Raw genomic sequence first — 27,875 nt, 5'->3', positions numbered from 1 at the left:
CTTTCATGCAGCTATCGGTAAATAGTACACACTCTGGAATGATTTTACACCAAAAATAGTTCCACAATAACTTGCTCTCATAGGGGTGGATCGAAGTTTTAAAACTTGAAAAACAAACAATCAATCAATCAATCAGAGAAGGTTAAGTGTTCGTGGTTACGTCGTCTCGCTCAGACCACGGCACCGTGGCAACACTGACAAATCACACAGCAACAAGGAGGGACCGAGAATGCCGAGTCCCTGCGTAATCCAGGTACGGTGCTGAAATGGGGCTACTGGGCAGATCCTACAAGCCATTGGGCACCACTGGGCAGTAGCTTGTCGATTAACTTGTGTCACCACCATCTGTAACAGCGTCAGGACTGGATGGATGATCATTTCACAGAAGGCTCTTTAGAGTGACCCTGACAAACCTGGAGAAAACTTTTTAAAAGGTTTTTCTCCTGATTCTCTCACTTACATGGTGTGTAATTAATTGCTTTAATAAATATCAAAGGTCTAAATAAATATTTACAAATTATTTCTCTAACCTTAAAAATAAATGATAAATGGGAATTTATTTTGACTTGGTCTAAGATCAGTCTTTGAAAAAACATAAATTGAGTTTTGTTTTTTTTTTTTTGTAAAAAGTAATTTAAGTTTTCCTGGCTGTATTTTATATGTCTATGTATAAAAAAAATCATTATTCAACTATCGATCCATTCCTATTGGTAATGCTTCTTAATCCAGACATTCCGCAAAATACAGACTTTTTACAAATCACGGCATCTTTAATACAAGAAAATTAACATGCATTATTCTTCATTCTGTGTACAGTGGTGGAGTTCATTAGTAGGCAATGACCCACTACTACAAACATAACGGCTTCTGTGAAACTTAAGTGCTTTCTTTCCTTTCAGTATTAACTTACTTACAATGTAAGAGGTGACACCAGATAATAGGCAATCAATCAATCAATCAGATGATATTTGGGGAGGGAAGGGAAGCATTAAAGAAATTTGTATGCCTCATCTATAATTTCATGTATGGATAAAGGTAGTTTTTGGCTTTTTATTTTACTTTTGTTTATTTTGTTACAAGCACTCATGTTTGTTAGGACAAAGATGAAATGTGCAAACTTTAAAATTTAAATATTCATTTTCTCTAAGATCCAGCTCAGTAAAAGATTACCCCAGTTCCCTGCAATTTTAAACTACAAGATCAAAGCTAATAATTTGTTATAAAAGTTATATATTGAAAAGAAATAATGAAAAACACAATTGGGAAATATTTAAGAAAAAATATGCAGGACTAGCACCTGCTGTGTCAACCCTGTTCCCTAAATTCAATCAATCATATACCCACTGGCATAACCAATAGATAATGCCTTTAAACAGTAAATTAAGCTGAACAAAACCAGCTCAACAAGGTTAAGAAATAAATTTCACATCAAGGTAGTATGCTTTATTTCTGAAACAGTTCTGTAGTTCTTACATTCAGATCTATTTTAAATGTTTCTTTGTTAAACTCACTCGTATTCACCTGCTGTTTTTTTAAAGATCTGTTGTTTAAAGGTTAAAATCTCTGTAAAACCTAAAAATGTTTGTTTTAAAATTTGCTGAAAATGCAACAAACTCTCAATTAAAATTTATTTAAAATAATACCCTCCACTGATGTTACTTTTACCCCCTGAAAAACTCCAGAGGAGCATTAACAAAAGATTTAACTACTGTGCAAAATTTCTTCACGAAAAGTGTTTAAAGGCTGGTGCAAAATGGGAAGCAAATTCTAAACAATTTTGGCTTCTTGGAAACAAAAACCGCTGTGTCTGAGAAGAATAATCGTCAGTGATTCTCCAGAAAGAACCAGCCTTCATCTTTTCCGGCGACAGGTGCGCTTGTGTTCCGCGTGCCAGTGCTCCTGCTGACACTTGATTGAGCAGTAGGATGTGTTCCAGCAGCAGTGGTACATGGCCTCCTCCTCACAGTTGTAGCACTGCAGGCAAGAAACCATAACCAGCCGTTAAACGTGGGATGAAATGCATAGGAAACTGGGTACAGTGATTGATTGACAGACTTTTGAAACTGTGCTTTTAAAGCTCTTTCTGGCTCAAGCTTAAACTAGTATCACCAAGAACATCAGAACATGTTTTCTGTCCTGAGCAGCATGGCAGGAAACAATGGGATGGATGACCGAGGCTCAGCACGCAGTCCTTTGTCAGCAAACTCAAGCTTACTTGGGCACAACATCAACTTTTTCATCTCCACTAGGTCATTCCCGTCAGCACACAAGCGTAAGTAATTTCTATTTTCTTGAAAAGGTCCTGAGATTCTGGAAAGATGACAGAGCAGAAGCACCAGGATCTCCCTTCCCACCTGGACAACAGCTGTACTGTAGAGTCTGTCTGAAGTAACTATTTTGGAACTCTGAAGTCTACTGAAGGCTTGAACAGCAAGTTATGGTTAATTTTGGCTCTTAGCACAGTAACAGCTACCTCTTCCCTATTCTCCACCCAAGCAGCTGTGAATGGAGCACCTTGTGGGAGCCAGGGTGGGCAAAAAAGATGCTGCTTCTGGTCACAGAAATGGGCGGCCATTGCTGTTCCACCCCCCGCCCCCGCTGTCACAACTCCTCCAGCTGAAGTGACTTCCAGAAGAGTTAAAGGGCCACTGCCCTTTTATTCCCCCTTCTGCAAGCCAGACATTCAAAATCAACTGCATATACAGGAGAAATCAGAAAGTGAATGTGCGTACCCAAGGAGAGGCTCAGAAAAGACCTAAGAAGACATTTAGTTTACACCTCAATCTGAGCTTTGGCACAGAAAGGGACAGCCTACAACAATCAAAGAAACAAAAACAGCAAACTATGAGGAGGAGAAAATGAGTTCCAGTTACCATATTACTAGATTCAAATGTCTAGTGTTCAACAAAAAACCACAAGGCATACAAAGAAGCAGGAAAGTATGACTATTCAAAGGAAAAAAAAAAAAAAAATCAACAGAAACTGGCCATGAAAAAGACCTACTGGTAGATATATTAGACAAAGACTTTAAAACAACTATTAAAGAAGGTCAAAGAACTAAAGGAAAATATGGAGAAAGTCAAGAAAATGATGTATGAACAACTGGAATCATCAATAAAATGATAGATAGAAGCCAAAAAGAAAACGTGGAGCTGAGAAGTCATTAACTGAAGTGAAAAACTGACTTCAGGGATTCAAAGGCAGATTTGAGCAGAGAGAAGACAGGACAATGGAAATTAACAAGAGAGGTGAAAAGACTGGAGAGCAAACAGAGCCTAAAAAGACCTGTGGGACACCAGCCAATGGACCAAGATATGCATCATGGGAGTCCCAGAAGGAGGGGAGAGAGAAATGAGCAGAGAGAATACTGGGGAAGTTTTTAGCCAGTATTCCTTCAATCTGATGAAAGATATGAATATAAATATTCAGTAACTCCAAGTCAGATGAACTCAGAGAGCCACACTGAAACATGTTGCAACCAAACTTTTGAAACTCCTGAGAGCAGCAAGAAAGAGGGGAGCTGTCGCACACAAAGGATCATCAATATGTTATCAGCAGATTTCTCATCAGAAATTCTGGAGGCCAAAAGACCTGATATAGTCAAAGTGCTAAAAGAAGGAAAAAAACCTGTCAGTTAAGAATCCTATATATGCAGCAAAACTGTCCTTTGTACCTGCAAGAAGTACTCAGGGGGTCCTGCAGGTGAAATGAAAGGACACTAGACAGTGACCTGGAGCCACGTGGAGAAACAGAAGATCTCAACTGTGGTAAACACATGGGCAAATATAAAAGCCAGTACTATGGCTTACAATGGCTTGTAACTGTACTTTTTCTTTTCTGTGATTTAAGAAACCAAGATTTAAAGAAAAAAAGTTATTAGTATAAAAGCTAGTATTACTGTAAATTAGTTTGTAACCCCAAATCTTTTTTCTACATAAGTTAGGAGACTAATACATTTAAAAGAATTTTTAATTTATGTTTTTGGGCACACAATGTATGACGATGTAATCTTATAACATGAGCAATCAAAAAGGGTTGAGATGGAGCTGTAAAGGAACAGAGATTTTATATATGTTATTAAACTAAAATTGCTATAAATTCAAATTAGAGTCTCATAACTTTAGGCTGTTAAATGTAATTCCCGTGGTAACCACAAAGAAAACTGCTGTAGCATATAAACAAAAGGAAAGGAACTTAAACATTTCCCTACAAAAAATCAACTAAACACAAAAACAAGAATGCAGGAAATGAGGGTCAAAAAAGTTATGGGGCTTTAAATTTACACAGATTAAACTCTCCAATCAAAAGACACAGATTGGCAGAATGGATAAAAACGTGTCTATAATATGCTGTCTATAAGAGACTCACTTAAGACCTAAAGACACAAATGGGCTGAAAGTGAAAGGATGGAAAAAGATATTCCATGCAAATTGGAACCAAAAGAGAGCAAGGTAGCTATACTAATTTCACACAAAATAGACTTTAAATCAAAAAAAGGTTACAACAGACAAAGAAGGACACTATATATTAATAAAAGGTTCAATACAGTAAGAAGACATAACAATTATAAATATTTACATACGTAATGACTAAAACATAAGAAGCAAAAACACACAGTTCTACAATAATAGAGACTTCAACATCCCACTCACACTAAGGGATAGAACCACCAGACATAGGTAAGGAAATGGAGGCCCTAACACAATAAACCAACTAGATCTAACAGATACACACAGAGCACTCTGCCCAACAACAAGAGCACACATTCTTCAAGTGCATGTGGGACACTTTACAAATTAAGTCTCAACATATTTTAAAAGGTAGATATCATACTAAGTATCTTTTTTGACCACAATGGGATAAAATAAGAAAGCAAAAACAAAAGTAAAACTGGAAAATTCAAAGTTGTGGAAATTTAAAAAAACACTTTTAAACAACCAATGGATCAAAGAAAAATTTAGGTTATGCAGTGAGGCAGTGCTCGGAGGGAAATTTATAGCTGTAATATCTACCTGAAGAAAGATCTCAGATCAGTAGCCAAAAAGTCCACCTTAAGGAATTAGTAAAAAAGCAAGCTAAAGCAAAAGTTAGCAGGAGGAAGAAAATAAATAAACAAATAAAGATTAGCGCAGAGATCAACAAAATAGAGAAGAGGAAAATAATAAAGAAAAATCAACGAAACCAAAAGTTGGTTCTTCGAAAAGATGAACAGAAGTGATAAACCTTTAGCTAGATGGACCAAGAAGAAAAGAGAGGACTCAAGTTACTAAATGAAAAATAAAAGTGGGGATCTTACTACTGATTCTACAAAAATAAAAAGGATTGTAACAATGCACTATTAACAATTATACACAACAAACTGGATAACCTAGATGAGATGGACAAATTCCTACAAACCCAAAACCTACCAAGACTAAATCTTGAAAAAATCTGTATAGACCCATAACTAATAAGCAGATTGACCTATTAATCAAAAATCTCCCAATAAATAAAGCCCTGGACCTGATGGCTTCTCTAGTAAATTCTACCAAACATTTAAAGAGCTGTCAAACCGTCTCATACTTTTCTCAAAGATGGAAGAGGAGGGAATATTTCCTAACTCACTCTGTGAGTCCAGCATAATCCTGATACCAAGCCAGACAAAGACACTACAAGAAAAGAAAACTACAGATCCACATGCCTTATGACCACTGAGGTAAAATCCTCAACAAAATACTAGCAAATGGAATTCGGCAGCATATTAAAAGAATTACAGGGCTTCCCTGGTGGCACAGTGGTTAAGAATCTGCCTGCCAATGCAGGGGACACGGGTTCGAGCCCTGGTCTGGGAAGATCCCACATGCCGCAGAGCAACTAAGCCCGTGAGCCACAACTACTGAGCCTGCGCATCTGGAGCCTGTGCTCCGGAACAGGAGAGGCCGCGACGGTAAGAGGCCTGTGCACCGCGATGAAGAGTGGCCCCCGCTCGCCGCAACTGGAGAAAGCCCTCGCACAGAAATGAAGACCCAACACAGCCAAAAATAAATAAATTAATTAAAAAAAAAAAAAGAATTATACACCAATGATGTGATGCGACATATAAGAATCAATCAATGTAATATGCCACATCAACATAATGAAGGAAAAACCACATGGTCATCTCAGTCAATGAAGAAAAAACATCTGACAAAATTCAGCACACGTTCATGATAAAAACACTCAACAAACGGGAACAGAAGGAAACTACCTACCTCCACATAATAAAAGCCACATATGAAAAACCCACAGCAAACATCATACTCAAAGATCAGGAACAACGCAAAGACGCCCACTTTCACCACTTCTATTCAATATAGTACTGGAAGTCCTAGCCAGAGCACTTAGGCAAACCAAGAAATCAAAGGCATGCTAATTGTAAAGGAAGAAGTAAAATTATCTTTGCATATGATATGATCTTATATGTAGAAACCCTGAATACTCCAGAATGAAGTTGCTAGAACTAATAGCTGAATTTGGCAAAGTAGCAGGATACAAAGTCGATATACTAAAATCAACTGCATTTCTATACACAAACAACGAACAATCTCAAGAGCAAATTATGAAAGCAATTCTATTTAAAACAGCCTAAAAAAACCAAAACACTTAAGAATTAACTTAACCAAGGAGGTGAAAGACTTGTACAATGAGAGTTGAAAGAAATTAAAGACAACATAAATAAATGGAAACACATGCCATGTTCATGGATTGGAAGACTTAATATTGTTAAAATGTCAATACTACTGAAAGTTATCTGAAGATTCAATGCAATCCCTATCAAAATCCCAGTGACATTTTTATAGTAGAAATTGAAACACCCACCCAAATTTTCATATGGAACCTCAAGCGACCCCAAATAGCCAAAACAATCTTGAAAAAATAAAACAAATCTGGAGGAATTATACATCCTGATTTCAATACTTACTACAAAGCTACATTAATCCAACCTGTTAAGTACTGGCATAAAGACAGGCATACAGACCAATGGAACAGAATAGAGAGCACAGAAATAAACATATATGGTCAATTGTTTTTTGATGAGGGTGCCAAGACCGTTTAATGGGGAACAGATAGTCTTTTCAACGAAGGATGCTGGAAAATCTGGATATCCACATACAAAAGAATGAAGCTGGACCCTTACTAACACCATATATAAAAATTAACTCAAAATGGGTCAAGGACATACATCTTACAATAAGATCTTAGAATTAAGACAGTAAATCTCTTAGAAGAAAATAAAGAACAAAAACTTCATGACACTGGATTTGGCAATGAATTTTTGGATATGACACCAAAGGCACAGTTAACAAAGAAAAAAATAGACAAATGGCACTTTATGAAAATTATCCACAGAATTAAAAAAGCAACCCACAGAATGGGAGAAAATATTTGCAAATCATGTATCTGAAAAGGGATTAATATCCAGAATATATGGAGAACTCCTAAGACTCAACTCAAAAAATGGGCAAAGGGCTTGAACAGACATTTATCAAAGATACAGGAATGCCAGTAATCACATGAAAAGATGCTCAACATCACCAGTCATTAGGGAAATGCAAAATCAAAACTACAGTGAAACACCACCTCACACCTATTTGTATGACTACTATCAAAATAAAACAAGAGTTGGTGGGGATGTAGAGAAATTGGAACCCTGGTGCACTGTCATGTGGGAATGTAAAATGGTACAACTGCTGTGGAAAACAGCATGGTGGTTCCTCAAAAAATTTAAAATATAATTACCATAGAACCACGCAATTCCACTCTGGGTATATGCCCAAAAGAACTGAAAGCAGGATCTCAAAGAGATATTTGTACACCCATGTTTATAGAAGCATTATTCACAATAGCTAAACCATGAAAGTAACCCAAGTGACCATCAGTGGGTAAATGGATAAGCAAAAACGTGTTATATACATGCACTGGACTACTATTCAGCCTTAAAAGGGGAGAAACTTCTGCAATATACTGCAACATGGATGAAACTCAGTGCCGTTATGCTAAGTTAAATCAGCCAGTCCTAAAAGGACTGTGTGATCCACTTATAAGAGGTGCCAACAGTAGTCACAGTCACAGACACAATGTAGAATGGTGGTTACCAGGGGCGGGGGGAGAGGAGAACAGGGAGTGACTGTTTAATAGGTAAAGAGCTTCAGTTTTACAGGGTGAAAGAAGTTATGGGAATAAGATGGCAGTGACGTTGCACAACGTGAGTGTATTTAATAGCACTGAACTGTAAACTTAAAAATGATTAAGATAGTAAATTTATTTTACCATAGTTTTTTAAAAAGGCTCTTTACCTCATATTTCTTTCCATTTACCACCCCCATTTTTCTGCTCCCCTTCTCAAACATCTTGGAAGAATTACCTACACTTGTTATTTCAGATTTTTCTCTTCCCCTCTTTTTTAAGCCCACTGCAGTCTTTCACCCGTGCCTTGCCACTGAATACGCTATTATCAAGGTCACTTACGGTCTAACACCAGTGGTTAATTCTCAGCCTTCATCTTATGGGGCAACGTCTGGAGAAGTTTTGATTGTCACCACTCGGGGGGCGGGGATAGAGGCTTAGCTGCTGCTAAACATCCTACAGTGCACAGGAGTGTCCCCAGTTTTTTGGTCCAAATGTCAATAGTACTCTGGTATATTTCCTGTGATTTTACTATGTCAGCAATTGTGACTTCAGTGAGGTTACTATTTAAAAAGTGTGGATAGCATGTTTTAATTTTGGAAGTAGCTGTAATAGTCAGATTTGGGTTTGAATCTTAGATCTGTGCTAATTAATCAAGTGAGTTTAGACCAAGTTCATTTAACTTCTTAGTTTCCTCATCCTCAAATAATACTTCAGGCAGCACCATCCCTTCTATTACTTAATGCATTCATCATTTTGTATTTCTGCCTTTCTTTGTGGATATATTTAAAGGATGTATCATTCTTACTATGTTTCTCTTGATTGTATGCCATCTTAACATCCACTTTTTGGGTATCTGACATACCTACATACTCTCTTGTCCTACAGTACTGTACTGCTTCTTACAATAATGTAGGATTTAACTATAATACAAGAATAACTATAATACAAGAATAATTCTAAATCTTTTACCAGTCTACTAGAAATGATATACGAGGAGAAGTAGCTTAGGAGGGTGAGTCCCAGCTCTACCGACCAGGTTTCTAGTCACTCTGTTTAATCTCATAAGCCTCAAATTCCTTATCTAAAAAAATGGGTATAAATAAAAGCAGTATGGTTTGGCATAAAAACAGACACATAGATTAATGGAACAGAATAGAGAGCCCAGAAATAAACCTATGCAAACATGGTCTATTAATTTATGACAAAGGAGCCAAGAGTATACAATGGGGAAAGGACAGTCTCTTCAATGAGTGGTATTGAGAAAAGTTGGGCAATGACGTGCAAAAGAATGAAACTGGACTTCTATCTTACACCATACACAAAAATCAACTCAAAATGGATCAAAGCCTTTAACACAAGACCTGAAACTATAAAACTCCTAGAATAAAACATAGGGGGTAAGCTCCTAGACATTGGTCTCGGCAATGATATTTTTTTTGTTTGACACCAAAAGCAAAGGCCACAAAAGTAAAAGTAAAAAGTGGGGCTACATCAAACTAAAAAGCTTCTGCACAGCAAAGAGAACGATCAACAAAATAAAACGGCAACCTTGGAATAGGAAAAAATATTTGCAAACCACATATCCCATAAGAGATTAATATCCAAAATACATAAAGAACTCATACAACTCAATGGAAAAAAACCTCCCAATAACCCAATCAAAAAATAGGCAGAGGACCTGAATTGATATTTTTCCAAAGAAGATATACAAATGGCCAACAGACACATAAAAACAGCTCAACATCACCAATCACCAGGGAAATGCTAATCAGTATCAGTGATATATCACCTCACACCTGTTAGAATGGCCATCATAAAAAAAGACAAGTGTTGGTAAGGATGTGGAGAAAAGGAAACTCTTGTGCACTGTCGGTGGGAATGTAAATTGGTGCAGCCACGATGGAAAACAGTATGGAGGTTCCTCAAAAAGTTAAAAATAATACTACCATACTATCCAGCAATTCCATTTCTGGGTATTTACCCAAAGGAAATGAAAACAGGGTATCGAAAAGATATCTGTGCTCCAATGTTCACTGAAGCATATTCACAATAGGCAAGATATCTATATACAACCTACACGTCCATCAATGGATGAACGGATTAAGTAGACATAGTGTGTATGTATGTATATATATTACTACACTCACACACACACACACACACACACACACACACACTGGAAGGTTATTCAGCCACGAGCTGGGAAGGAAATGCTGCCATTTGTGACAACATGGATGGGCCTCAAGGGCATTATGCTAAGTAAAATAAGTCAAATATCGCATGGTATCATTTATATGTGGAATCAAATAAATAGGTATAATAATACCAACTTCAGCTATTTCATCAATGGTAAAATGTTATAAAAAGCAGTATTATAATTCTTTATTTTAGCCACCTCTTCCCATTTCCTTGATTCATGAGTAAACTTATGGGAACTTCCCCTTATAAGTCTAGTGTCTGCTTTCTAGCTTTCTCTCATCTTTGCATGAAGACAGAATTATAGACATGGTGTTGGGGCATTCTGCTTGATAAGATCTTGAGCACACCTTAATAATTCCATCTAGTGATATTTATATTTCATCATTCATCTGTCTTTCCTTCTAAGTTATCTTCATATATTCTTCTAAGTTATATCTGTTTCTTTTTTCCTTCTTGTCAAATCTTCATCAAAATTTTTTAAATGTTTATTTTCCCTCATGAAACATTTACATATATTTAAAGACTCTTTTCAGAATGTAGTCTGGATCAAATGAAGAATCACAAAACTTCATACAGTAATTCATCAAAATTAAAAGCAAGTTATGAGCTTTTGGGAACAAAACTTTGTCCACATAGCTCAGTCAGTTGGCAGAGAAACATCTGTATGCTCAGAAGCTGCTGATCTGGGCGGAAGATAGGAGTCACAAGCAGGACATAATAAAAAATGAACATTTGTCAGTTTTCCAGTTAAGTTAGAGACCCGTGAGATGTTACTATCATAAAGTAAAAGTAATCGATTTCTTTACTAGAATCTAATGTATAAATGTTAAGTGCCGTAAAATCTGAAAATCCTTAGTTTGCTATTACGATACTTACATTTACAATTTTACAAGTTAGATATTACCTGTCAGGAGTTACCAGCAAAAGTCAGGGCCAGCCCACTTATCAAAATAAAATACTCACATAGATGGAAAAGTTATATAAATCAGTTATACTAAATATGTTATGTCCCAAAGTATCATAATCTCAATTTAACAAAATAATCCTGAGCAATACTCAGTAATGTGGGATCTGGAGTTTAAAAAAATTTTTTTAAGTTAATTAAAGTTGACAATTTCACATCGGCTCTTATTTCAGGAGTAATTTTTGCATATGCCATATATATCTTTCTGAATTAATTTTCATCATACCTATGGTATATTTTTCAGAAATCAGATTCTAAGAAAATAGTGGTATTTACCCACTGCTTCTTCTTGGTCTGAGAAATTAGTTGTTTGTGCTGTGTTGCTAGCTTCTTGATTTCTTCTACAAATTCTTCTTTACACTTTTCCTTTACTTGCTTACATTTTCTGTCTATCTCACCCTGCATATTTGCTACAGCTTTATTTACAGCTTGTCTTTTTTCTTCTTCCATTTCAGAACGCAGCTGAAATGAAAAAAAAAGTTAACCCACAATATGTCAGCTCATAATTTACACAGACCATTAAGCAAAACCTTAATACATAGTTTCTACTTAACTGATGTACCTCTTCCCTTTATTTCATTAAGGGCTATAAAATACTTTAGATGAGAAAAGTGCTACTGTTAATTAAAATATTATAAAAAGATATTTTATTATAGTCCTAGTTTTAAAAAGCAGCTACCTGGCTGATGCCTAAGTGACAGAAGCTAAACCACAATAGGAAGACTATTCACTTATCCTGCCCAGATGTCTGAAGGCAACACTGGCGGTGGAGGCTGCGTTACCTTTTCTAGAGCTTCTCGTACGACTCTTTCAGTTTCTCGCTTGTGATCAGACTTCATTCGGTCTTTAAAGTCATTGAAAATTTTGGTGTATTTGTCATGGCACATGCTTTGACACACTCCGTCACTGGTGGTCTGGGTGCTTCGATGCAGCATTCTTGGTGAAGAGGCACTTAACTTCTTGGTCTGAGTTGATACAGAAACTTTTTCGATTGGCTGAGGCATCGTGGGGATTTCCTGGCTGGAACTGACTGCTTCTGTTTCAGGCTCTGGTTCCTAAAGGATAAGGAAAGTGCTATAGAATTCACTAGTTCAAGAGCAAGCTCTATTAAGGAGAAAAACAGAGTGATATACATAAATAGCCACATAAAAAACTGCAGTTCAAAAACCATGTAAGAAAATGGAAAATTGTTTTGTGTATTTTACCACAATTAAAAATAAATTAAAAAAAATTTAAAACACATGCAATTAGTAGGTACAATAATTCTAAACAGGAACTTCATTTACAATTACATATCAATATTATGGTTTTTCTTTTCAAAACAGACTAAACAAAAAAATTTATCATACAAAATCATTATCAATTTATAGTCACTTCTTTGGTTTAGGTTCTTTAACAAATACCCTAAACCACTTCTCACTGAATATGTGTGAGGATTTTGCCCATATTTACACCTGATTTTAAAATATGCATGGATTATATAATTTTAAAAGGCTGAGCTCAGCCATAGTTTCCTCCAGTTTTTAAATGTTGGCCTCATTGATTTGTTGGCTAAACACTTTGTTTTTTATTAGTGCTATGAGAAAATATCAGAGTTCTAGAAAATACAGCAAAGTGCCCTCCCACTTAGCCAGCCGTGGTCACTGCTGTTTAACTGGTAAGGAGACTTGCAGCTCCCGTGTGTTAGTCTATGACGGGAACAGTGGGAAGACTGGGTCCAACTTGGTTGCTACAGGTCGACTGACGGCAACGCTTTTCGCAAGGACCTGTGAGGAGCACTGCCTTGATCACAACTGTGAAAATATTTCCTGTTTCAACTGCCACCTGGACACTGCAAGGCAGGCAACTTACTTCTTTTTTGGGTTCCACGCTTTGATTACGTCGTCCTTTCTTTGTTCTCGGTTCTTGAGTGACCTTTAGCTGTGGGCATCATAAAAGTAACAGCACGTTATTCCCGACACTATGAAACACTTCTCTGCTGCTAAGACTAGCCAGGGACCCTCAGGTCAGGGGGGAGCACTTGTTCCCTTCCGCATTAGCTCTTTCAAGACCACGTGGTTGGCACTCACGGAATGATTCCTCTGGGCCGAGGGCTTGAAAGAGCTAATGTGCTGGTAGAGTCAGGATCAGGGCTGGTGGTGGCTTCCGTGTGCTGGAACTGGTTCTGGTTTCTTTCGCAGAGCACTTTACAAATGTTACAGGAAAGGAATAAGGAAAGTCAGAGTCTGCTCATTCCAGGGAGGAGTGTGCGCTGACACCTGCACATGCAGAACGAGAAACGACAGGCTCTCACTGGCGCCTCGCACCTGCTCATTACTGGTAGAGGAGATGCTGGATTCTGCCTCCTCCTCCCCTCGGTCCTCGTTCTTAGACTTCCAAAACCTCCCTTCACGAAGGAAGCGCTGATGCAGCTCCAGCTCATCACAGGCCTTCTTCCAGCCCATGCTGCGCTTAACGTGCAGCCGGTGAACGTTGACTGTGATGTCCTGTATGTTTTCAGAAGGAATCCAGGCCCTGTGAACAACATTGAAAGGGATGGTTAGAAATTTCCAAAATGGGAGGGACTTCCCTGGCCGTCCAGTGGTTGAGACTTCGCCTTCCAACACACAGGGAGCTAAGATTCCACATGCCTCGTGGCCAAAAAACCAGAACACAAAACAAAGCAATATTGTAACAAATTCGATAAAGACTTTAAAAATGGTCCACATCAAAAAAAAAAAAAGAAGAAGAAGAAATTTCCAAAATGGTAGAAACTCTACCCATTGTAAAGTACAATTTGTGGCTTGAATAAAAACTCTTACCAAGTAGAAAATAGGTGAAGTGACATTTGTTTTTCACAGTCATCAAAGCAAAGTTCTCAGAATGGGAGCGATTCACAGCTCTTTTTAAAATGTTCAATATCTCATTGTTTTTAATACTGTAAATTATTCAAAATCTAGCTATTTGCATGTTAGAACTATAGAATCATTTGTAAATGCCCAGAAATTTTCATGAGACACTTACATACAAAATGAGGGCATCTAACAACTATTATCTAGTAAGTCATCACATCCCTATTCATCAGATGAACCATCCATGACCAACAAATGGAAAACTGTTTGTATCATTCAGCAACCAGGTACTCAACTGCGAACACATAAGTTGATCTAAAACTACAATGGGTTCTATTGGGAAGAATGCTAGAAATTTAAGAAAATTTTCCTTGGTGCTAATCGCTTGACTGGACTTAAATTAGCATCCAGCTCAACCAAGGCTTACCGTGTGCCAGTGGAAGGCACCACAAAGCACACAGTGCGTGGGACCTATGACTGTTCCCGCCTCATTTGACAGCTGGCAGAGATGCTGCCAAAATGGGGTTAAGGAAAGCTATTAATTAGCAGCTGGAACCCAGTGAGGGTCCTCACTGTGCCTAATTTATTAGGCTGGCACTTCTATATACATTGCCACTGCCTTTAACTGAGAAACAATGATAAAACAATGCAGCACAGAGTCGAGGTGACTCTGGGGTAGTCTGGAGAGGAAGAGGGTTTTGGCTGTGAGTGGTCACAGGTTTCATTTGGGCTCCATCTTGAAGGAGGAGTAAGATTTAAACAGGGGACCATATGAGGGGAGGACTTCTAGGCAGAAGGGATGTCACAAATGAAATAAGAAAATATAAGGACATGTGAGCCACAGTTAATAAGACATTTTCTAGAGCACAGGGTACAAGTTGGGATCCAGCACTATGAATACACAGATTTGCTCTTTTCAGTCTTATTAGGAGTTTCACAAATACTAGACCTATGACTGTTCTGAAGGGATCTTACTGAATCCCGGCACATATGCCTAAAGCCAAAAATGTAGACTTCTAACTTGCTTGTACAAACTAAGCTGTTTGCTTTAGAATTTAAAAGCACATTTTAAATATATAATAATCCATAGTTATATGGTAATGATAACTGAAATTGTTAAATTTGAACTTATTTATAAATATTACATTAACAGTGTCATCTGACAGTGCTTTATTAGAAACCAAAGTAAACTACGCTTTGAAAAAGAGTGCAAATAAAATTTTGCTTGTGGAAGAGTTCCTTGCCATTAGATCTTGTATTTATATTATATTTACTCTTTCAGTCAACAAACATTTATTGAGCACCTATTACATACCAGTCAATCAATAAAAGTGTTAAAACAGTTTTTAAAACCAGTATGTTTTTTGAGAGAGATTTCTGTTATAAGCAGTGCTGACTACCTGGAATCAACTTGTGACCCAGGAGAGAATCTTATCCCCTTGGATATATTTAGTCTATCGAATCTATTTAATCTACTGAATTTATTAAATTTATTCAATTTATCTATTACCAGGTGGAACCCAGTGAGGGTCCTCGCTGTGCCTAATTATTAGGTTGGCACTTCTACATACATGGCCACCGCCTTTAATCTATTGAATTTAATCTACTGATTTAATCTACTGAATCTATTCTTAACATGAGACTTAAGTCTCAATGCAATTCATAAAAACATTCCTATTCTCTCTTAATCATCTCCATTATTATAGATAATCAGATTTCAGTTTTAAAGAGTATCACTGAGCATGCAATCTGACCTACACTAAAAATAAAAGGCAAACTGCACCCCACAACTTACAGTAAGTTTAATAAAAAGAGGTAAAATCGAATCTGGCTATACCTACACATCTGTCAATCCGGAATTCTCTGAATATATGCACAATAAAATGGCTCAGTGATCTGATGGCAAATGAACCCAAAATGTCCCCTTTCTTTCTTCCCTGTGCCATTGCTCCCTCCAACTACAGGCAGCAGAAAGATTTAGCCCTGCTGACAGTCAGACCCTATCAGCTACTTTTTTTCCTCTGACAGGCAGAACCCTGCATACCCTATGAAAACCCTGCCTGTACTTACCAGGACCACAGGCATCTACTCCCTGAACGTTACCACCTGCTCAGGGTTCAGGGTCTAGGGAGGGAGCAGCATGTTCTGGTGTGAGCACACAGAGGGACTGGTCCAAAATCATTTATTTGCTTAAATCTTTTTTCTCCCACCTAAGTGTAGAGACATGATAAACTGGCTAAAGAACATTTGTTGTATTTATTCATGGTGATCTCTGTGTAACAGTGTGGTATTTAATACCACTGAACGGCACACTAAAAAATGTTTACAATAGTTTTAAAAAAGTATTTATTAATGAAAACTTGCAGCTGGGGGCCCTTATAGGCCATCTCTTCTTGGTATATAACATGTTGCTTAAGTAATTAAAACTCTATTATTTTTATAGAGTTCATTTTTTAATATATCAATTATTCTAACATGATAGAGTATCATTTTTAAGGTATGTCCCCATCATTCACTTCAAATATCTTGCTGGGTATATTGTAACCAGGAAAAGCAAATGAAAAAGATTCATAGTAAAATTGTATTTATAGTAAAATTGTAGATCTTTTATTTTCTAAAATAAAGTCCTTAGAGTCCCATCTGTCCATAATTTTTTTAGATAAAATCTTCCAAGAAATAAGAAGTCTGGGGGAAAAAGACTCTGGAAATGTAATTTTCTGTTTTAATTCCCTCTTCAGATGACAAACTTACTCTAAGGACCCAAGTAAATCAGCTCAAATATTCTTTTAAAATATTTTCTGCACAGTATATACTGAATGATATAAAACAAACTCACTCATATTATTAATAAAATACCACTCATGGTTGAAGATACTATAAAGTTGTTTTAAAATTAGTGAAAAAAGAAAATATAGGAAAATTCTGATTATCAGATTGTTCTCATCTAGTAGTATGGTTTTTAAAAATAACTGAATTCTTCATTTTTCTAAATTAACTGTTTATTTAATGAAATTCAAAAAACTAAGTCAAATTTTTCCCTCATATACATTCTTAGATCATAACATTGACACCCTCCTGTACTCCTGAGTTGATTATTTTTGTCTATGGCTTTGACAGAACCTTGAAAGTACAGTTGAAACTACCGTAATGATATTACAATTCTATGAAATGAACACATCCTGAGAAGCCTTCCACTTAACTCCTAATATGGGTTCAATCCCACCATTAACGCGCTTCGGAACTCAGCAGTGTCAGCTATTGAAACTGTCCTGTTTAGTTACCATTATCTGAAATACCATGTATAGAAAGCACTGTTAGGTGCCCAGTCAAGTTATGTGCTGATTTGTTTTTTAATTTAAAATACACTTCAGGGCTTCCCTGGTGGCGCAGTGGTTAAGAATCCACCTGCCAACGCAGGGGACACGGGCTCGAGCCCTGGTCTGGGAACATCCCACATGCCGCGGAGCAACTGAGCCCGTGCACCATAACTACTGAGCCCGCATGCCACAACTACTGAGCCCGTGAGCCACAACTACTGAAGCCTGCACGCCTAGAGCCCGTGCTCTGCAACAAGAGAAGTCACCGCAATGAGAAGCCCGCGCACCGAAACGAAGAGTAGCCCCCGCTCGCTGCAACTAGAGAAAGCCTGCACGCAGCAACAAATACCCAACGCAGCCAAAAATAAATAAATACAATAAATAAATTTATAAAAAAATGAAATGAAATACAGTTCACACCGTTTCTAATGGCAAAGCCCCCAGAGCACTGGTAAAGCAGGACTGGGCACCCCCCACGACTCCTGGAGGCCCAGGGGTGATGGCTGCACATGATTACCTCTGGTGGTGGTGACCGAAGAAGCGGACGTCAACCTGATTGTCCTCTTTCTGCATGACTTTGGCCGGCCAGAATCCAAAACCTTTCATTTTAGCCCAAACCAGTTCATGATTAGGTATCTGGAAATAAAATGTTTTACCTTGTCATACTACTTTTAAAGTATTAAATACAAGGATATCATGAATACTGAACTACTCAGTCAAGCATAATCCATTATTTTGAAAATATTTTTCTTTCTAACTCCTAAGCACACAGAACTTACCCCCACCCCAGGATTGACTGATTTTGCCTCCAAGAAAAACACCAAAAAAATTAAAATTTGCATAAGCAATGTGGACCTTCATTTCGCAGAAAAGACAGTGAAAAGAATCTCAATAGCCTGTGGCATCTGGAATGAAGCCAACAGTGTAACAGTGGCAAACAGAACACCCTAACTTTGCTTCACGAAATACAGTCCAACCCTGGGAGCCTATAAGAAATGGGAGAATTTTAGGCCCTCCTCCCGATCTATCAAGTCGGAGATGCAAATTTTAATGAGACCCTCAAGTGACTGAGGAGCACAGTAATGTCTCGGAGAGTAGGGGCTCTCAGGCAGGCTCTTACACCATGGCCGGGGGTGGGTGACTGCCCTTGGAACACTCCTTGAAATCATGCCAATTTAGGGGCAATCACACAGCTATAAGTATATAAAAAGACTTAGATTTCTTGTGAGAGAATGAGAGGAAAAAGCAAATTTTTACTTTATATATTAAGGGATTCAGTGTTTATTCCTAGTCTTGAGGGTCCTCATTTTAAAGTCACAAATGGATACTGATCCCAAGTTGTTTTCCCCATGTTTCAGTTTTTATACTCATTAAAACCATACATACTGTGACACAAAGAAAAATATTTAGAAGGATTATAATCTTCAAGCAAACTGGAAATAAACTTCCTTAGAGTAAGACATCAGACACTTAAGAGGTTAAAAAAAAAAAAAATCTCAAAATTTTACATACACAAGGATAGCAGAACCAATTGTCAGGACGAGCATTTGATAAATAGAAGCAATTCTTGCAAAGTTGTAATTCATCCAGCTGAAAAAGAAAATCAACTATTTAGCCTACATAAAATACACACATGCATAAAACTATATAAAATAGATCCATGCAAATTAACATTCTCTTTCATGTATACAGTCTTCAGTTTTGTCCCTTAAGCTTAAAATTCTAATTTTCCAATGCATAATACCAGAAGAGCCTGCCACTTTCTTCTTGGAACCTCCCGAAGGTCCCAGATTGCACTTGGAATAGAGGACAGATTCCTTAGGGGGCCACCGCATCTGACCTCTGCTTCCCCAGCCTCACTGATACCTTTCCAGTTCAGCACTCAGATTAAAGGCTATTTCCTCAGAAATGTCTCTTGATCTACCCATATAAAATATCCGCTACCAATAAAAGCAGTCCCTACTTTGCCTCATTCTCTGTCTTAGTGTTATTTTCTTTCATAACGTTTTTTTATAACTTGTAAAGAAACCTATTTTGTCTGTCCTTTTCTTGAGTCTCCCTCTTCAGAATACAACTGTATGAGCAGGAAGCCAGCATCCTGATTCCCATTTTATTCCTCCTAACACAGCACATAGTAGACACTCAATAAACATGTTTAACGAATTTTTTAAAAGTCATATTTGAAATGGAATCAAGAAACAAAACTTTTTATATAAATTGAGACACTTTTGCAAAGATAGTATGGTTATAGATGAGTGTTTCAAATAAGAAAGACCACCCAAAAAATCCTTCCCTAAATATATATTTCATTTATTGTATAAATATGAATGCTGTTGTTTGGACGCTTTTTTGCCTGTGTAGTGTAGTAAGAACTCAAATTTGAACCTTTCATTCCCAGAGGGTAATGTTTATTGAGTGCCTGCCCAGTGCAACACATTTACATGTAGTTATATAACTAATACTCTTTAGGGTAGTTAAAGAGGAGAAAACAAAGTTTCTGTTTCTTCTAACTAGTAGAAGTTACTTAGTAACTAAGTCTAACTCCCAGGATTTCTCTGAAAATAGTTCTGCCAGAATTCTTCCCTCTGTTTGCGTTATTTCCCATGTATGTCATACATGGAAATAAAATTATATTTAAAGAAAATGGCAAAATTAAAATGTACATATCAGAGTGGAATTCAGAAATAGATTAATGTGGAATACAGCAAGAGTTTAGTTATTAGGCGTGGATAGTACCTCATGACATGTGTCTTTATAGAGCATCCTTGCTATGTCAGCTTGCTCACTGTCTGCTGTAATTAAAGACAGGTATCTATTACCAGTGATCTAGAAACACAAGACTATCAAAATTAATACAGCCGTTTAAATTTTCTTTCATTTTTAACAAAAGTGGACACATACCGTTTAAAACAAAAACGTATATTTAAAATAAAATTAAGGCAGTAAAAGAAAATGCTATCAGCAGCTTTAATTTTATATCCAATATAACATAATACTCTAGGTACAGAGGGACCTCTTTCATTACTTTTGAATGAGGGGATATTAATGCGGAAAATCAAAAGTAATCAAAGTGCTTCTAAAAAGCCTTTCAACTAAGTTTATAAGTTTATATATAAAACCATGAATATTATTTAGTGTAACTAGAGTTCTGCTTTTGGCCAGTCAATTCTGTAAGCTATAACTCCATTACCAAATATTTTTAAGTTTAAACCCTAACATTATTACTTACTTACATACAGATCATTCAGGTATTGTTTTAATGTAATATTTTATAAAAGATATTTCTCGACATGGAATGTAAATGGTATGAATTAAAAAAACTACACAAAACAAAAAAACAAAAAATATTCAACCTCCATAGAAAATCACTGTGTTGTGGAGAAGCAATTGAGCATCAGCTTTGAACTCTTCGTAACTTCGGTACTTCCCTTCGTTCACTTTCTGCAGAGGGAAAACAACAAAATGGCAAAGGGTTAATGGTGAAAACACCTGTTGGCATTACAGTGTTAGAGTGTAGGAAACAGGCGAATTTTCCAGAATGGCATTACGACTACTCCTGTGTCCCATGGTACTGACAGAATGTGCGTAAAAGAAACCCACAACTCCGTCTGCAGTTAGACTATTACAGGATGGTGAAGTGCACAGAGCCCACATCCTGCAGCCACGTTGTCCCCGATATTTATTTACTAGCATGAACTCTGCAGCATGAACACCGCATTCTGTAATAACAAAAGCTGCTGCTAAGCACTGTAAATAACGAAAGCTTTGGTCAGTGGGGTTGATGAGACCCTAACTACATATCTACTATTTTTATAACTCAAGAGAATAAAAATTGAAAGAAGAGCTGTTAGCCTCTGTGACAGTTTGCCGTTACCACAAAGAAGATACGGTTATAATTCTGAATTGGGATTAGGTGCTGATGTATAAATAATTTTAAAGTCCTAGGAGGTCCTCTATGCACCAAGGCAAATGATGGTTCTGTCTGGCATCAAGGGTCACAGGGCTCTTTTATGAATATTGATATCTGAACTCCACCCTGAACTTCTCATGGCCTTGGGCTCGCAGGTGCTCAGGCCTTGGCATTGTGCAGCGCTCCCAGGCTACCTGCCTATACCCAGGTGGGTACAACCGCACCCCGCAGTCCCCAAGCACCATCATAGCTCGTATTTTGGTCTGGACTGTGAGCTCCTGAAAGCATGAAAATCATGTCTTCCTCTTCATTTTCTTTGTGGTGCTTCTGCTCATGGTCAGCACTTGCTAACAAGGCACCATCAGCCCAGCCAGCGTGCTCCATGGACCCAACAGGATCAGACTGCAGAACGTGGGGAGGGGCCACACAGGGAGAGGGCAGGAAGGGCAGCTGAGTTCTTCATTGTTCTCAGAGGCTCAGAGTCAGGAAAAGAGGCTATGCCTGAAGCCACACAATCTAGGGGTAGGAGGTAAAATTTAAATTGCTCGTTTTTATGAACAACCTTCATTTATCCTTTTCTTCCACTGAAATAATACACCTTCATTCTTCCTCAGCTATTAAGCAGATTAAGAAATGAGTAAGATGATTTTAAATTATTCCTATGGTCTCCCTATTATGGCCAACCATAAGATTTTAAAACTTCAAAACGATACCTAGGTACAGAATTAGTAAATCTGCAAAGCTAACTGGAAACAGAAAGTGTTCACTGGATTTTATTGCAATTTGTAATTAAATATTAACCAACCCATTAACAATCCTCAGCTAGAGTAGGTAAAAATAAGAACTTCATTAAAGAAGGATAAAGTTTTCTAGTTAAAACTTTGTTTTGTTCAAGTGCATGTCATTGTGTTTCCCAAGATCCTAGATCAGTTTTATGTTCTAATCTTCCCTTGAGAGAAACTCCTAAGTACTGCTTCTGAAACTAGGAAACCACATCCACATGTTAATTACATCTGGAACATTACACTGACCAGGCTACAATGCATTTTCTTTAAGCAGCAAGTGTCAAGAATCAACAGGCTGCTGAAAACCAAGCCTCTTACAAGATGACCCCTAAAGAGCACTAGAGGGAGTGCATGCCATTCACAAGGGCAGCTGCTCAGGCAGGAGGGCGGCAGGTGCACGACCAGGGCTGTGCTGTCAGGGAGCTTTACCTCCTGAATGGCAGGGACGTCGACCGCCGAGTGCACCAGCCGCCGGTACATGGGGTGTTTGTTGTCCTTCCCCTTTTTATTAAGGTCAATAGCCTGAAAGGTCATGAGACACATCAGTTTAAACGTGGCTAGAGAGAGGGGTAAAACATCAATTTCTAAACAACAAGTACTTTAGAACTTAATGAAAAATGTACATGCACTATAGTTTAATGTGGCATTCCTTAAGGTTTGAATAGAAAGAACAGTTATTTTGGAAAATTCAATTTCATTTTAAACACTAATTATCAATGAAAATGTTCATTCTGATAAATGGAATTTTAAAATATAAATGTTTCTAATCTAATACAGCTAAAGAAATGCCTGAGTTGAAAACAAAGACAAAACAAATTTAAAAGCCTTTTATAGAACTATTTACTGCACAAAAGAAACGGGACAGCAGTGGTTTCCACCCCTCATACTGCTCTATGCATATTTGTTCCTTGTCAGTCACTAACTTTTAAGGAGTAAGCCAGAGTGAAATATGTTCTAGGCGATTCTGAGAGCCCCCCTTACAGGACTCACCCTCTCCTTCATGCGGGAGACGATGAACCTCAGGTACGTACTCATCTCCTGCTTGTTCGTATTTTTCTTCTTGATGCTCTGTTGAAGATAGAAAAGGCCAAGATAAAATCTGATCATTTATAAGTCTATATTCTTGTAAAAGATGTCTCATATAAAAGATTATAGTATGCAAAGATTTTCTTAAAAGATGTACTATTTCCAACATTATCTGATGCAGAGAAATCTTCAAAATTTGCATACCAAAAACAACATTTAACAAGGTAAGAATCGGAAAATATTATACTGTCCTTGACATAATAACTTAGAGAACTATGCATTTTTTTCTTTTCTTGATGTTTTAAAACTTCAACCAATTTTCAGGTGAAAAGAAATAATGACAATAACAATAATGATATAATAATGATATAATGTAGAATCACTTATTTTATTAAAAAAAAATCAATGGCTGAAATCCTTTAGGGAATATTTTAAAATAGCAATATTGAATGGTGAATTTCAACATAACATTATTCTCTGTTAAAAAGATTATTAAATGTCTGTGTCACAAAGGAATTACATACACTGCAGCACACACATCTACATAACTATTTTAAAGTGTTACGGATCTCTTCAGTAACAACTCCAATTTCTGTTAGTCTTGCCTAAAAGTTAATTAGGTTCCTTAATTTATCTCTCAGAAAATTTAACTTTACATGAAGAAAAAAAGACAGGATTTTTTTACCTTTTATGTCATTTCTAGACAGCTAGGAAACAAGGACCAATGTTCCCATTTCCCTAGTCAAGGTTAATATAATATACCATGACAGACACTGGACCATAAGTAGACTGCACTGCAGAGGACTGAGTAAGTTTTGGGCCACTATTTAATAGACGCTTTAACTTTTTCAGGCTGCTACATTATGAGTCCCTACCCAGTGGTATTATTACTTACTCCCAAAAGAATTTTATACACAGGAAGTCATCTCAATATGCTAAGTACAATGGAAGAAGGAGCAAAAATTTCTCATGTCAATGAGAAACCTTAGCTATGGCTTAAGCAAACTGATTATACATACACAACATTAAAATATCTGCATAAAAAGCGGAAAACTGTTTTCTGAGCTGGAGACTTACTTTCACACACTTCATGTTTGACATGACCCCCTCCCTCCCTCCTCACCTGGATTCTTTGGCAACACAGTCAGTGCTCTCCTTACTCAGCTTTATTCTATGACCTGGGCAGTTTTATTATGGAGCAGTTTTTCTCAACCCCGGCTGTACCTCAGATTCACTGGTGGACTCCCATAAAATGCAGCTGGGCTCCACCCCTGAGCATCTGAATTGGAATTTCTAAGGGAAAGTTCATTCATTTACTGTTAATTCCTCAGGTGGTTGTGACATCTGGCCAAGACCAAGTACCAATGGTGTAGATGTGGAGTTTAAAATGCAATGACATTTCCTGAACCCCAGGTTTTATAATCTTTGGGGAAAGGGACTTTGATGTAGCTTGTAAATTCTCATTTTAAACAAAATCCCCAGTGAGTCCCAGGCACACAAACACATGAGAACTATTAACTGCTCCCTCCTGTAAGCCAGAGTAAAACAGTGGATCTGAAACACAATCAGCTATTAACGCTCTTGCGTAAACACTCTTGCTAGCACGGCCATCCCTCCAAGCACTGCTTTCTATACTAAACAGCTTGATGAGCTGCTGGATATAGGGAAGAAAGGGTAGGAAGGCCAAGAAGGCTTTTCCCTCACCTCTTGGGAAACCTATATTCCCTTAAAAAGAGAGGAGAATAAAAACAAATGCTTCCAGGGAGTTTCCTGGTGGCCTAATGGTTAGGATTTCGGGCTTTCACTGCCGTGGCCCGGGTTCAATCCCTGGTTGGGGAACTGAGATCCTGCAAGCCGCATGGCATGGCCAAAAACAGACAAAAAAACCAAATGCTTCCAACTACATGCACTATCATGCCAACTCTGAAATATTTTGGTTGCACTACTAACACTGCAGATCCCAGATATCGTTCTGATCGTTAAATCACACAACTGTGTATAAATTCAGGTATAACAGCAATCTACATCAGATTAGAAGTCTTGTAATACTATCTGTGGGGCCATGGTTCTTTTAATAGGTAACATACTATTCAGGTGAACTATACAACCAGCACTGTATGTAGTGCTGAAATATTACTTTAATGCTCACTAAAAATTGTGCCCAACTAAGCAGGGTGGGAACACTCTCCTCTCTGGGGCTCCCACTGAACACCTCGAGCTCAACCAGGCAGTGAGTGCTCTTGAAGCCGATGTCCACTAGCGCTGGGACGTCTGCAGTCACTTGAGAGGCGACGGTGGGGATGGGTGCTCACTGCATCCCCTGCAACATGGCTGCCCTGTCTCCAGGGCTGCTGCGTATTCTACACACGCACAGGAATACATTTTTCTCATTTCTGCACTCTCAACATCAACCTATGAAGTACTTCACTGTTAGTTAGAATCCAACTCCTTTTGGTTTTAGAGCCTTAGAAAATAAAGCAATTCAATGTTTCTCTGTGGGTGAAATTTATGCAGTGCTAGAATCAGAATATCTCTACAGGCATACCTCGTTTTATTGCACTTCGCAGATACTGTGTTTTTTACAAACTGAAGGTTTGTGGCAACCCTGCATTGAGCAAGTCTATCGGTGCCCTTTTTCCGACAGCATTCGCTCACTTTGTGTCACTAGGTCACATGTAGTAATTCTCATAGTATTTCAGACTTTTTCAAAATTACTATATTATTATATTTGTTACGGTGATCTTTGATCAATGATCTTTGATGTTACTATTGCGAAACGATTATGACTCGCTGAAGGCTCAGGCGATATGGTTAGCATTTTTTAGCGATGAAGTACTTTTTAATTAAGGTATGTACCTTTTTTGACATAATGCTATTGCATACTTACTAGTTTAAACATAACTTCTATGTGCATCCAGAAACCAACTAGTTTGTGCAACTAACTTGATTGTGATATTTGCTTTACTGTTGTGGTCTGGAACCAAATCTGCAATACCTCCGAGGTATGCCTGTATAGCTAAAATATCCTAACCAACTGGTTCTTTCTTTTAAACAAAAAATATTGAAACTTTTTGAAACAGTAGGGAAAACCCTATTTTACTTTGCTTAAGTTTAAGTAACTGTGCATTACATTGTTCATGTAATTCCCCTGTTTAAATGAAGGTCTATTTTCAGTTCCTATTTCCTTTCCATAGAGTATCTACAAAATACATGGGTATTACATGCTCTCAGAATGCTTTTACTTTGGTTTCACCTGTTTAAACATTTTTAGATTAATTGCTAATTTAGCATAACCACGTGCAGCAACATTTCTTTCTGGGAAGACTCCAAATGTACAGAGTTCAGGCCGAGGGCCTTAATTTTACAAAACTATAATAAATGATAAATTAGAGGATAAAAATCTGATTTTGTATCATGTTTAAATTTGCTTAGAGTAAGGTGCTAGAGTATCTCTCCTCTTCAGTGTGCAATTCAAAGTGGCGATATACGCTTAGAAAAGTGACTATATTTCAGCAAAATGTAAAAGGAAACAAGGGGGATGGATGACTTTCTGTGGCTAAATGGATGTGACCCACCCCCACCCTTCACAGCTCCAACTCTGGCAAAATATTACTACCTAGAAAGTCTCCTACACATTTTATAAAGTGCCACCCAGATTTAGGCATCCCACTTAAGTGCTGATCACCTCTGGTTGTGCATTAGAACCACCTGGGAAAGCCTTTAAAAAAACACCAATGTCCATTTATACAAAGTTCTGGAACAGGCACAACTTATCTGATGGACACAAATGACAGTGACGCCCATCTGGTATGGGGTGGGATTCAATGGTCATGTCGGTGGGATTTGGGTGCACAGCTATGTGTGCATTTGTCTATTTCTCAAGTGGCATATTCAAGACTTGTGCAAATCACTGCAATGTAAATTTTACCTCCAAGGAAAAAGCCACCACTGTCTAGGTGCCACCCAGAGATGGTGCTGACACTGGTTTACAGAGGAGCCTGGGCACTGGCAGTCCTAACACCCCAGGTATTTCTCACAGGCAGTCCTGACTGAGAACCACTGCACAGCAACATAAGAGAGGCTGTTTCCTTACACAAACACACACAGTGGCCCAACTCACCTCTGCTGCTGTCCCGAGACGAGTCAAGAGGCGAGCTGCGAAGCTGGCTTCTAAAGTGACACCAGATCTAGAAGCCTCTCTGTCTACTTGCTCACACTAACAGAAAGGCACCTCTCTTACATTTCAACTATTTGTTGGTTCTCTTCAGTTAACGTATTAGAAACTTCAATCATTCTGGCTGTATAGGAGTCACCAAAAGAAGTTTCCTATCCAAGGAGGATTACTTTTTTGAAAGCCTCTATGTTAACTTGTTTATTTTAATTTTTTTACTTGCTGCCCAATACATCTTTTCTGGTGACAGATATGGTATTCTACTGAAGATGTAGGGCAAGAACTGAAGTGCGTGTGAACACTCCAGTTGGTAGGTGTATCCAGGAGGCTGGCGGAGCCCACTTCCCACACGTGCGGGCTGAGGCACTTGCTCAGAGAAGGGAAGCAAACAAAAGAGAAGACCCTGAACAGATGCAAAATCTCTTCCAACAATTTGTAGGGACGAAGCACTTGTCATAAGATGCTTTCACATTTGCTAAACTTGTGGGCTTTCTTTTTAACACTTTCTGGTTATGATTTAGAGA

The 27,875-nt window shown here is 37.8% G+C and overlaps 1 protein-coding gene across 15 annotated transcripts in view; it reads right to left on the bottom strand.

The window, feature by feature from the left end:
* Window positions 1-749: 749 nt before the first annotated feature.
* The window catches only part of ZMYND11 (zinc finger MYND-type containing 11), a 127,925-nt gene continuing 100,799 nt past the window's right edge, over window positions 750-27,875 (bottom strand). For 11 of the 15 annotated variants that reach the window (XM_068559378.1, XM_068559387.1, XM_068559348.1 and 8 more), the window contains 11 exons: window positions 23,145-23,222; window positions 22,584-22,676; window positions 20,813-20,900; window positions 20,196-20,251; window positions 18,972-19,049; window positions 17,977-18,095; window positions 13,618-13,825; window positions 13,163-13,231; window positions 12,094-12,366; window positions 11,588-11,773; window positions 750-1,974 (listed from right to left, as the gene is read on the bottom strand). In XM_068559378.1, the coding sequence (XP_068415479.1) occupies window positions 1,852-1,974; window positions 11,588-11,773; window positions 12,094-12,366; window positions 13,163-13,231; window positions 13,618-13,825; window positions 17,977-18,095; window positions 18,972-19,049; window positions 20,196-20,251; window positions 20,813-20,900; window positions 22,584-22,676; window positions 23,145-23,222 (1,371 nt within the window). In that variant the 3' untranslated portion in view covers window positions 750-1,851. The remainder of the gene's footprint in view (window positions 1,975-11,587; window positions 11,774-12,093; window positions 12,367-13,162; window positions 13,232-13,617; window positions 13,826-17,976; window positions 18,096-18,971; window positions 19,050-20,195; window positions 20,252-20,812; window positions 20,901-22,583; window positions 22,677-23,144; window positions 23,223-27,875) is intronic. The other 4 variants (XM_068559406.1, XM_068559455.1, XM_068559425.1 and 1 more) reach the window with 2 other exon arrangements.

Source organism: Eschrichtius robustus, chromosome 1, assembly GCF_028021215.1.
Source record: "Eschrichtius robustus isolate mEscRob2 chromosome 1, mEscRob2.pri, whole genome shotgun sequence".
In the NCBI taxonomy this organism is placed as follows: Eukaryota; Metazoa; Chordata; class Mammalia; order Artiodactyla; family Eschrichtiidae; genus Eschrichtius; species Eschrichtius robustus.
This window is presented reverse-complemented; position numbering and strand designations above follow the sequence as displayed.